General features: G+C 45.1%; 1 protein-coding gene across 4 annotated transcripts in view; it reads right to left on the minus strand.

The window, feature by feature from the left end:
- ARHGEF6 (Rac/Cdc42 guanine nucleotide exchange factor 6) overlaps nucleotides 1-12,946 on the minus strand; it is a 100,226-nt gene that overhangs the window by 54,034 nt on the left and 33,246 nt on the right. For all 4 annotated transcript variants that reach the window (XM_059158687.1, XM_059158686.1, XM_059158685.1 and 1 more), the window contains 3 exons: nucleotides 12,353-12,477; nucleotides 11,038-11,239; nucleotides 506-576 (listed from right to left, as the gene is read on the minus strand). In XM_059158687.1, the coding sequence (XP_059014670.1) occupies nucleotides 506-576; nucleotides 11,038-11,239; nucleotides 12,353-12,477 (398 nt within the window). The remainder of the gene's footprint in view (nucleotides 1-505; nucleotides 577-11,037; nucleotides 11,240-12,352; nucleotides 12,478-12,946) is intronic.

Raw genomic sequence — 12,946 nt, forward strand, 5'->3', positions numbered from 1 at the left:
CATTCCTCCCTCTGTGCCAAAGGGCAGTCTTCCCTTCAGGCTGTCCTCGAACACAAGGTTGATAATATCTCCAAGGACATCATAACACATTGATTGATTCTAAAATAAAACCACAGTATGTAATCACTTATAGCTTACTGCTTAGAGGAACTTGGGAATTCACCTTCTAAGTATCTGGTAAGGCTATATCTACCTTCCAGACTTCTCCGTAACACCTCCATGTGAACCAAGTTCTCTTTTGGCACTGTTTAATGGACCTTGCTCTCCATCTCTGCACTACCTTTGAATCTTACCGTCCAGTGAAGGCAAAACTTCTAGCCATCTGTCTGAGGCCTATAAGCAGATATCAGACCCTTGCAATAGCTTACCCAGTCTCCCATGTCACCTCAACACCTCAGTGGCTCAGCCAGTGAAAAGATTCCATAGAGAATCTCCACAGAGAATCTCCACAGAGAATTCCAAAGAGTTTCCCAAGAAACTCTTTGGTTATGATCTGAACACTCACCACAGTATAATAGTTCTTGGTAAGTGGAGTCGTTTCAAATCCTTTGACAGCCTTGGGGGACAGAGGTCTCTCTGTAAAAAAGACATTTAAAGATGTTAATAACATAGAAGGCTAAGAGGAACACTTTTATAATGTCGGTCAGCTAACCTACTATAAACAGTGTCGAATGGAAGGATGAGTGGAAATGTACGTTCCTCGACAAGTAAAACTCTAACTTTACTAAACTCTAGATGGTCCAAGTTAGACCTTGTCCAGGCCCGCTCAATCCCTGAGTTGACTCCAGGAAACAAACTGAGGGCTGCTGGAGGGGAGGCGGGTAATGGGTGATGGACACTGGGGAGGGCACATGGTGTGATGAACACTGAGTGGTATATGCAACTGATGAATCATTGATTATATCAAATACTAACGACAGCTAATGGAATTTATATTAAAAAAAAAAAAAAAGCCTAGTTAATGAGTGGCAGGGCCAGGGCAAGACTTTCTCTCCACTTGGCCATGTTTATTTACTGGAGTCTGTCTCTCCACTCAACTTACTCAAAACAGATAAGCAAAGCCAATGCTAACCAAATCTACATATTTACAACTTGTAAGTTTTTTTTTTTGTTTTTTTTTTTTAAAGATTTTATTTATTTATTTGACAGAGAGAGATCACAAGTAGGCAGAGAGGCAGGCAGAGAGAGAGAGAGGAGGAAGCAGGCTCCCTGCTGAGCAGAGAGCCCGATGCGGGACTCGATCCCAGGACCCTGAGATCATGACCTGAGCCGAAGGCAGCGGCTTAACCCACTGAGCCACCCAGGCGCCCTGTAAGGTTTTTTTTTAAAGATTTTTATTTATTTGAGAGAGAGAGATCACAAGTAGGCAGAGAGGCAGAGGGAGAGGGGGAAGCAGGCTCCCTGCTAAGCAGAGAGCCCCATGTGGGGCTCGATCCCAGAACCCCGAGACCATAACCCGAACCGAAGACAGAGGCTTTAACCCACTGAGTCACCCAGGCACCCCTACAACTTGTAAGTTATTATATGAGTATAATATAATATAGAAAATAGCAACCATCCTTTGTTGGGGCTCTCTACTGTGCCAAAAATAAAATAATCAGAATCTCTAACACACTGAAAAATAGCAGGAAATTCTTGATTCTTTGATTTATCATTTTAATATCATGACACTCAGCGATAAAATGCTTTCTTTTACAAAGTTACTCTTACCTTTCAAACTCATGACTAAGAGACATCCTAATACATTCTTCCATTAAAAAAAACACTTAAGATAAATACAAGATGGTGATCATTCCTATCCTATTCTCATTTTCTCCTTTGCTCACTTTGCTGTGTGTTCCATTTCTATCTTCCTGTATTATATGACGCCTTAAACTCTTTCTGAAGCATGGCAGAGTATATATAAATAACCAAACGATAAGATATCATCATGCTTGATTTTCCTTTTTGAAAAATACTTTCTAGTTTCAAATCTATTACAGTCCCGCCGTAAAAATGCAAATTTTAGAAAAGAAAATAAAAACCAATGATTAATCCGTCACTCAGAGCTAACCATCATTAGAGTAACATTATAAAATATGCCTCCTACTCTTTTTATATATGTATTTGTGAACACATAAACAGACACACACCCAGGGATCTTTCTTATTTTACTTACAGTTTTGTAATTCTCCTAACAACCTTTTTTTTTTATTTTTTTTTTATGCGATCTCTGTTCCCAAGGTGGGTCTTAAAGTCAAGATCCCAAGATTAAGAGTTGCACGTTCTACCAAATGAGCCAGCCAAGTGCTCCTCTGTAATTCGCCTAGCACAATGTTATTTCATGAATATTTTTTCATCTATCCTTGGCTTTTAATTATTATTATATTAAAAATATCTTTTATGTGATATAATGAACACTGGGTATTATAGAAGATGACCTCTACCTCTTGAAACCAAATGATATGTTCTATGTTAATTAACTGAATACTCATTTTTAAAAAAATATCCTTGGCCGCCTAGGTGGCTCAGTTGTTAAGCGTCTGCCTTCAGCTCAGGTCATGGTCCCAGGGTCCTAGGATCAAGGCCCACATCGGGCTCCCTGCTCAGCAGGAAGCCTGCTTCTCCCTCTCCCACTCTCCCTGCTTGTGTTCCCTCTCTCTCTGTGTCTCTCTGTGCCAAATAAATAAATAAAATATTTTTTTAAAATCCTTTATATTTATTTGGTACTTAGTAGATTTTAAGACATTTTATTTGATTCTCACAACAGCCCTGTCCGGCAGAGAGGTTCTCATTTTGCAGAAGAGGTCACTGAGGTCAGCGAGATGAAGTCAGTTGCCTAAGGGCACATATCTTGGAATGGCAGAGCCAAGACTGAAGCCCAGGTATGTGCTTGAAGAACAGCCTGCACTCCTAACCCATATGATGTCCAGACAGAAAGCTACTGAAGGCTTCAGTTGATGGCACTGGCAGTGATTCCTATGCGACTTCAGAGCGACCATCAGTTTGAGCTGGGATGGTCAGGGAAGACTTTGCTAGACAGGGGGCACTTTTTTTTTTTTAAGATTTTATTTATTTATCTGAGAGAGACAGAGCAAGTGAGAGAAAGAACACATGTGGGGGGAGGGAGAAAGGGAAAGTAAGAAGCAGACTCCCCGCTGAGTAGGGAGCCTGATGCAGGGATTGATTCCAGGACCCTGGGATCATGACCTGAGCCAAAGGCAGATGCTTAACTGACTGAGCCACCCAGGTGCCTTATGGGGGCACTTAATCTAGTCCTGGAGGGTGGTGAGAATTCAAACTGGGGGGCGCCTGGGTGGCTCAGTGGGTTAAAGCCTCTGCTTTCGGCTCAGGTCATGATCCCAGGGTCCTGGGATCGAGCCCCACGTTGGGCTCTCTGCTCAGCGGGGAGCCTGCTTCCACTTCTCTCTCTGCCTGCCTCTCTGCCTACTTGTGATCTCTGTCTGTCAAATAAATAAATAAAATATTAAAAAAAAAAAAAAAAAAAAAAAAAAAAAAAAAAGAATTCAAACTGGGAGAGAAAATAGTAGAAGAGTTCTCCAGGCAGGGAAGATTCCAGAAGCACAGCTGTAGAAACAGCAATGCTCAAGGAAGGACTGTTCCTGTGACAGTGAATCGTCCAGCTGGGCCATGCTGGGTAGAGTGAAAATAAGACCAAAAGGAAGCAATCTGGGCCAATTCTGTCACTGCCAAGTGATGACAAGTGGGGCATAGCCAGTTTCTGGGAGCTTTACGCTATTTCAAGATCTCAGATCTACCTGGTGGCTTCACAGGGCCTAACTGGGCAAAGCAGAGCAACGCGGAGGCACCTTGCCTCTATCTGAGACTGTCGGGGGCTGAGCCAGGACTTGAACCAGACACTGCACTTCCAGTCCGCCATGGTGCTGTACTCTTAGACATACTCGAAAGTGACCGCTACCGGGTTCTTTTGGGGTTTTTATCAAGCAAGTTTTCTCTAGTACAGCGATAATCATTCTACTTAGAATGCACAGAAACTTTGTGCGATGATGTAAGCCAGTCTTGATAAAAATGAGACCTTCTGGAGATACCAGCAAGATATGGTCACCTTCCAAAAGCCAGGCTGAAAAGGAAGGTAAACAGTAATGGAGAGCCTGCCAAGAAACAGAAGAGGGAAGGAAGGGCCATGGGAATGGGTGATGGCAGTTGAAACAAAATGTTAACTATGTCAAGTAGAATGGAGAGACATGAATTGAAAGGAAGTAGCCAGTCTGGAGATTCCTGGGTGGCCGAACGTGATGCAAAGACAGAGCTGGTGCTTTGGTTAAGATCAGTAAATTGTCTAACCTAGTCTAGCAAGACTGGCAGAGGGGAAAAAAAAGAGAGAGAAGACACGAATTACCAACATCAAACAGGATCACTACAGCCCCCGGAGATATCAAAAAGATGATAAAGCCATACTCTGAGCAACTCTACACATAGACATTTGATAATTAGATGTGAAATGGACCAACTCTTCAGAAAACAAGAACTATCATGACTTACCCAATAGGAAATGGACCATTTGAGGAGCCTTATAACTATTAGGGAAATTGAATTTCTAAATTAAAACTCATGAAAAAGAACTCTCCAGGCCTGTATGGTTTCACTGGAGAATGCTACCAAATGTTTCAGGAAGAGGCAATACCAATTCTTCACGATGTCTTAGAGAAAATGAGAGGAAGGATAACCTTCCAACTCATTTTATGAAGTCACTCTCACACTGATCCTGAAGCCAGACAGAGAGTCAAAAAATAGAAAACTGCAGACCAACGGCCCTCATGAATATAGATGTAGAAACCCTTAGCAAAATGTTAGCAAATAAAATTCAGCAATATTTTTAAAGCACTGTAGACCACGGAACTCATCCCAGGGATGCAAGGTTGGCTATATAGTCAAAAAATCAATCAACGTGACCCACAATATCAATACTCTAAAAAGAAACATCCCGTGGTAATAATATCAATCAATGTGGAAAAAGCACTTGACAAAACTCAACACTCATTCAAGGGGAACAAAACTCCCACCTCCCACCCAAGTCCCCCAAAACAGGAATGAAGTGGAATGCCTTCAAATCAATAAAGAACATTTACCCCAAACCCACAGCTAGGGTTTAAGAGGAATGGCGCAAGACAGAAGGCCGAGCATGCACCGCTAAGGTCAGGAAAGAGGCAAGGTGGTCTCTCTCAATCCAATCCCATCACTGACATCACTGAGCATAGAGAAGAATTCAAATGGGTTATCCGGCATATGAGAACTCGAACAGCAGCAAATCACACAGACAGAGCCCTAAGAAACCCTCCTAATTCTGATGTAAAGATTCCTTTCCAACTAACCTCGGGTTCCTTCCCCTCCCTTGCTGGGGCGCCCAATCCTACTGTCTGTGGTGGACACTGGACAAAAAGACATCTAGTGACAACTAGTTTCTCTGGATACAAAACATCCATGGGACATACCCAGGGGACTACAACAGGAAATCTAAATATAAAGCTCAATCCTAGTTTTGGTTTATAATCAGTAGGAAGAGCCATTTCTTAATCTGCCTTAATACAAATTTAATTAGAATGCTACCTAATCTCCGCATTTGATATCTATATTTACCTGCTAATAAGAAGTTTTAGAAGAAGGATTTAATGACCCTTTTGCTGAACCAGTGGCAGAAGACAGAATTTGCCTAAAATATCTGTTCTGATCATACTTGCCCCAATACTTCCTTGGCATGGAAACTCTGCCAGGAAAATTTTAACACCAAGTTAACAGAACCCTGAGCTCTTCCCTAAGTAACAAAAACAAAAATGAAAAAGAGAGAAAAGTCACCATGTTCCTGATGCATTGGCAGAAATTTCTCTAAGGTATAAATAACGTGTTACTTTATAGGTCACCGCTGATTTTTAAGTAAAGGACTGATAATTGTATCAGTGGCTAATTTTCTTATTTATAATGTATTTGACCCACACAGAGGAGCAAAGGCCCTTAAGAAAGCTTCTGTAGTTTATATCATGACTAAGTTATTCATACATGTATTTTTCATGAAACAAAATCTTTTGGAAAAAATACTTTTGTTCACATTAGGGTTTATTTTTCTCATGTAACAAGAAATTGAGAGGTACACAAGCAGGACTGGGAACAACAGCTTCATAATGTCACCACTGTCCAGGTTCCATCATCCTTGGTGAGAGGCTTTTACCCTCACGGTCACAAAAACCTACTCTATCTTTCAGCCTCAAGCTCACGTTGAAAGGAGTTACACGTGTGTGTGAGCGACATACTCAAATATGCTATTTCTAAAGTTTCTACAGTGGGAGATTGGTGGCTCCACGAGACCTCTGAAACCAGCCTCCACCTGAACAGAGGGAAGAAGCTGCCCCCAGGGCTTGGACCATAATTATCTCCTAGACAAAAGCTACAGCAGATTCTAAAACTTAAAATACCACTCCCCGAGGGCAGTTACCAGAGCACAAAGTGCTCTTGTCAGGCGAAAGGCTCAAGGGAAGGAAACTGTGCACAGAACTCCCACAGCCCGGCAATCTGCAGGGCCAGGGTTTGCCCGGGGCTAGGGTTGGTTGCTTTTGTTTTTAAGAGAACACAAAGGAATAGACAAAGTCCGCCTAAAGGAGCAGGAGGTACCCAAAGGTACCATGAATAAGTTGGTCATAATTACGGAAGATTGGAGTGACCTCAGTGTTACAGGTCTGACCCAATCCTAAGTAGACAGAGATCAGGAGAGTCCTTTAGTTCCATGCCTGATTGAACTTCATCAGTGACCCACAAGGTTGTGTGGCCGCCAGGTTTAAAACTCGAAATGGACAGTTTCATTTCTAGGAGAGATGTATTTCACCTCTGAATCGTTTTTTAAAAACTCCTTAAAGACAAACCTTCTTTCCTCAGCTTATACATCAGTAAGAGCTTCGTGGAAAGAAATGAAAAATTGACAGGTATTTTCTAGACCAAGCACGAAACAGCACGGCATCGAACTTGTGTGGCCTTTGTCCTGTCCCCACCAATCACTGTGGCTTGGTTTGTCCTCTCCCCTCATCTGCGCCTACCCATAGCCTCCATGCCTTTGCGCGCTCAGCTCAAAGCCCGCCTCTTCCGTGAAGCCTCTTCGGATCTCTCCACGCACAGCGCACTCCCCGTCCACTGACGATCTGCTCCGGAGTTTCCACCTCATCATCACTTTTTGTCGGTTTCAACTCTAGCCTTTCGCTCTCCCCCGGACCCTTCATCCGTAAGGACAACTACCTGCTGGAAATCATCCAAACTACGACTCTCTGACACCTCTACTTCGGTGCTCACCACCCACCCAATAGAAACACACATACACATACACACACACACACACACACACCCTCCTCACCCTCTCCTCTCTATTAATGGAGTTCAGCACGAGTCAACCATCTCCTGACAAAGATGAGTAAGACCCCATCGCCCGGCACGTCCTGTGAGTCAGGCTCCCCTCTTCAGCTCACCGCACTCCACAGCGCCCTGCACTTCACGCTATCACCGAGCTTATCCTACTACATTCGAGGAGGTCTCGCCTGCCCCATACTAGACTAGGAACGCAGAGCAAAACTCATGTCTCATTTCTCTGCCTAACAGCCCGTCGTGGCAAGGAACGCCACATGCCCTTAAAGAGCTCACCCTCAAGCTGGACCCCTAGACTTGGAGTTATACTCACCTCTTCCCTTTCGCTCATAACAAGTCATCAGCAAGTTTTCTCGATTGGATTTTAACAGTGTCTACTGCAGCCACCCACTTCTTCCACTCCACTATCGCGAAAGTGGCCCATACCACTACCTGGACTGCCTCGCTCTCAGCGAGAGCCTGGGCTGGCTCCCCCACACCCTCATTGAGTACCCCGACCTCTTCTCCGCCATCCAGCCCCTGGAACCACATGCGATCCCCTGCTTTTCGCTGACTCCGTTCTTCATGTGGCTCCGGCCAGGGCCCCACTCTCTCGACTTGCCATCCCCTCGACCCTAGTCACCCCACCACCCACCCCGTGCCCTCTGACTTCCATTCCTTAATTTACAATCGCCCTCCAGCCTTCTACTGCAGAAGCTTCTCAGCATCCTTCAAGACCCAGTTTAAGGGCTACCCCCTCCCCCGCCCCCAGGTTATTGTTAACAGAGTCAATTCTTTACTGCTCTAACAGCACCTTACCGAGACTCAGAGCTTTGCCTGTGTTACCTATCTTGTGCCATCCTGTTCCAGTTGGTTACATCCACACTTAGCTTGACCGCTAGACTGTCAGGTCCTTGGAGGCAGGGTCCATGAGGACAGACTATTACAGCATCGTGGCTACCCAGTATCTGACCCTCAGTGACCAAGCCAAACACAACGTGATGGCCTGCCCCACGTAATCATTCATTTCACGGAGATTTCCTGAGCCTAAACAAAACAGAACATCTCTGTCCTCATGGTATGTACATTGTAATGGTAAGATATAGACCGAGAATGAAATAAATCAGCACATGTATACCACATTAGGCAGAAACAGTAAACCAAAAAGCAGAGTAGGGGAGGGGAGCGGGGCCGTGGGGATAAGGTTCCATTTCCTCGAATGACCAGGGAAAGCCCTTCTGTGAAGCAGACAAGGAAGCAAAGACCTAAAGGAGATGTGGGAACCCGTCGTGCAGATCTGGGGAGAGAGTCCCAGGCAGAGGCGCAGCCAGGGACGCAGGTGTCCGTGTGGCTGAAGTAGAGTGAGGGGGAGAAGGGTCAGAGAGGACGGCAGAGGGGCACCAGCAAGCCAAATCCTGGAGGACCTCGGAGAGCAGTGAGATGACCTTGGCTTCTACTCTGTTTCAGATGGGGAGCCATCACCCAAGTTTTGTTTAGAAAGAATCACTCTGGTTACTGAGTTTAAGTGAGGTCTCATTTAACTAGCAGGCTTGCTGGCCCCCGCTGTCCAGACCTATCCTTGACGGGTGGGTAAGATGCTTCTGAGGGTTACCTAGGTGCTCAGATCAGCCAGAGCTTGTCGTGAGAGTCCTTAACTGAGCTCCAAACCAAAGAGAATCTAAGAGAAACTTGAAGGGAAGGGTCTAAAGCCTGGAACCAACAGCCAGACTGTGCTACGAGGCATGTCGGTGAGGGACATGACGGTGAAGGCATGCTGTCTGTCCACTTCCCGTGTCCTCCCAACAATGCTTGGGATTCCCAGGCAAGGCAGCAAGTGCTGTGGCTTTTAATTTTGCAGATGAAGACACGGAATCAAGGAACAAAGCTAGTGTGAATCTGGAAAGTTAGAGACCCTGACCACCAGCTCACAGTTACTGAAAGCTGTAGCAAGAGGTAAGTATCAGCTGCAAGGATCATCAAAACCAAGGAAATTCCAAGCAAGGCAGAAAAATATTTCAGGGCTCAGGAGAAACGTCGTGATTCCGAGTAATGAAAAGTGATAAGGGGCGCCCAGCAGGCTGAGTCAGTAGAGCCTGTGACTCTTGATCTCGGGGGTTTGAGTTCAAGCCCCATGTTGGGTGCAGACATTACTTAAAAACAAAATCTTTAAAAAGTGCTAAGAAGGGGAGCCTGGGTGGCTCAGTGTGTTAAAGCCTCTGCCTTCAGCTCAGGTCATGATCCCAGGGTCCTGGGATCGAGCCCCGCATTGGGCTCTCTGCTCAGCGGGGAGTCTGCCTCCCCCCCCTCTCTCTGCATGCCTCTCTGCCTGCTTGTAATCTCTGTCTGTCAAATAAATAAATAAGCAAATAAATAAGTGCTAAAAAGTCTATACATACACATGTAATTATAAATCTGTTAGTAAACATTTATTCCATTAAAGGAGATGCCCTCTCCCAGACCCCTGCCACCCTTAAATGAACACACAATACAGAAAACTAAACTTTCTCTTAAATGCTTTAGGGGGAAAAAAAAGTACAAACAAGGGCGCCTGGGTGTCTCAGTAGTTAGGCAGCTGCCTTTGGCTCAGGTCATGATCCCAAGATCCTGGGATGGAGCCCTGCCTCGGGCTCAGGCTCCCTGCTCAGCAGGAAGCCTGCTTCTCCCTCTCCTGCTTCCCCTGCTTGTGTTGCCTCTCTTGCTGTGTCTCTCTCTGTCAAATAATAAATTCTTAAAAAAAAAAAAAAACTCCAAGCAGTGGTTATCTGGGGGAGGGTGCAAAGAAGATTCATATTATCTACATTATATATCTCTGTAATGTCTTAATTCATTTACAATGAGCCTATAATTACAGTCATTTAATACAGTCATTAATTTTGAGGCATTAAGAAAACAAGACATCTAGGAAAGAAAAAATGCACTGAAGAGCTAACCACTCAAAGGAGCCCTTGGGTGAATATTTTGGGGAAGTAAAGAGATATAATAACGTGAATAAGTGAACACTATGTTATCTGCATTGTGTATATCTTTATACATCAGGGGTCTTTGGTAATATAGGCAGGGCCTACTTTCTTAAATAATAAAAAAGCAAGGAGGTTACCTAAGAAAGTTCTAGAAGGACTACTGAAGAATTATTAGATTGCATTCTCTGGATATTATTATGAAAGAGGATAAGCAGTTAACAGTACCCAAGGAGTTAAGGAAAATCTTCTTCAGAATAAAAGCAGCCAGACAGCTTGCAGTCCTACTATTGTTATTTCTCGAACACATCCCGGAGGCATTTAGACTTAGATCTGCTTAAAGAGCTTAGGGCTAAAAAAAGGAAGTTAGCACATGGCCTCTCTTATTATTGTGTTCTACCATGGTGAGTCTTGGAGCGGCAGGAAGGACTGTGCACTGTCTTCCACCGTCTAGAATTAGTAAACAGAAGGAGACATAGTTAAGGTAGAACAGTTGTCTGAGCTTCGAATTCTTTGGCTTTTTGAGGTTTTTGCTGTCTTGATGTAATCTAAATACAACACTGTTTCAAAATATCTAATCACAGATTTTTCTCCCCCAGTTCTCTTCCACCCTTATTGTTGGCACGCACGTGCAAGTACAAATAGTTTCTGGGAACCCAGTAAAACGACCAGCATCGCAGCAGGAACATAAGAAAGTACAAGAGTCACACTGAAACAGGCTTTTAAAAGATCTACTTACCACTGGATTTAATTTCTCGGACATAATTACTAGGGAACCAGCCTGTTCGGCCATTTAATGTGCCTTCCCACCAGCCTCCTTCTTCAACTCTGGTGACATAAATGATGTCCCCTTTACAAACTGACAGCTCGTCTTCATTTGTCTGCTTAAAGTTGAATCTTGCCTTTACTATCAACTGATGGCTTCCATTTTCCGTCATCTCCTAGAGAAACAAAAGCCACACCAGATTAAGCGGCCCCCTAAATGGGGCAGGGGCAGAAATTAAATGAATGGAGGCCAGTAAAGTGAAACCCCAGGTTCTCCCTCAGTTTTGAGTTTTTAGCTAAGGAGTGGGATGCGGTGGGAGGTGGGCTTGGTTAATAAGCCCCTCGGAAGAGCATGTGTATTTTGTATTATCTGAAGGTACTTATTTAAATGAGCCGCCTCTACCCAACACACAGACACGGTCTTACACAATTACACAGCCAAGATTAGGTACTAATCTACCCATAAAATCTGCCACCCACCTCCCCATCGCTAAGAATATCTTAAAGTGGCTAAGATTTAGTCATTGGCAAACACCAAATACCCCCTCGTTACCTGAGTGGGGAGTCGTTAAGCTGTCATGGGTGCCTTCGAGAAGCTGATGAGCACAACGGACCTTTACCCAAAACACACCCCCCCGAAGTTCACAGGCAAGAGATTCTGCACACAATCTGAGAGGGTCCCAGAGCTGTGGAACTGTCGTGTTCATCGGCTCCTCAAAGGGATCATGATCTCAAAAGGTTAAGCGCTTTGGAAGTAGTTAAAGTGCTTTGGAAGCAAGAGCTCTTGATGGCTTAGAGCAAGTGGGTGGCTTCTGACAGGGAACAAAGTCTCTAACGAGCAGAAGATAGGCGGTTCCTCCCCGATAAACGCTCCCATTAAGACCAAATGCAAAGAAAACGGGGTACAGCCAATGCGGGAGATCCTCACAGGCCCCCCAGGAATGCAAAGAGAAAAACTAAAATGACGATCAGAATAATGAGAGCAAGAAAGAGACGAGGACTGAAACCACCATCAGGAGGTTGTTCTAGTGACTTCCATTTGCAGAGCCTTCTGCAGGAAGGGATTCACTCGGCTCGAGGAAAGGGAAGAACTCCAGGGCTTCAACCCCCACAGGCCTGAACTGGCAGCCGGGTTCCAGAGTCGTTCTGGGGGCAAGGCCCCCAACACAGAGGCCAGCTGTTTCACCACAGAGGCCAGCTGTTTCACCACCGAGGCAGCTGAAACCGGGTCAGGGGATCTCATCTGACGGATCTTAGAACGGGCAAGGGGAATCGGGTTCTGCACTTACCACTGCCTTGGACTGCCTTTGCGGGCCTGGAGGTGCGCTAACCACCGCTCCCTGTGGGTTCGTCTGAGAACTATTAGCAGCACTAAGAGAAGAGGAACGTCCACATGGTCTTTCTGAGAGCTGATCTGTGAAAAGAAGAAAAGGCAAGATAAAGCGAAATGCTCCAGTCCGAAACACAGCTACAGAGCACGCCGTCTTTCCTGGGACATCATCAAAGGCTCCCGGGGCTGCACGGTTGCGGCTAGGGACGTGCCAAGTGCATTTCATTCCGCACCACCCGCCCCCTCCATGCCGGCGGCCAGCTTCCTCCTGCGTAACCTTACTGGCCATCGCTGTCCAGTAGAATGAAAAACAGCGACACAGCCACATTTTCGCTTAACCCATTTCCCTACCACTGGCCCCTCTTGAACCAGTGGCAACAGTACGCCCTGTTATCCAAGGCAGAACTATATTGGGTACCAAACAGCTGTTTGTGGCTCTTATTACTTTGAAATATTTCAAACTTCTCTCTTTGTGTTTTGGCCCTTAACTGGTTGGTTCTCGTCCTCGTATGCAGCAGTATGTGTGGCGTCTGTGACCAGCCTGGGGCTGGGG

Source organism: Mustela lutreola, chromosome X, assembly GCF_030435805.1.
Source record: "Mustela lutreola isolate mMusLut2 chromosome X, mMusLut2.pri, whole genome shotgun sequence".
Taxonomy (NCBI): domain Eukaryota; kingdom Metazoa; phylum Chordata; class Mammalia; order Carnivora; family Mustelidae; genus Mustela; species Mustela lutreola.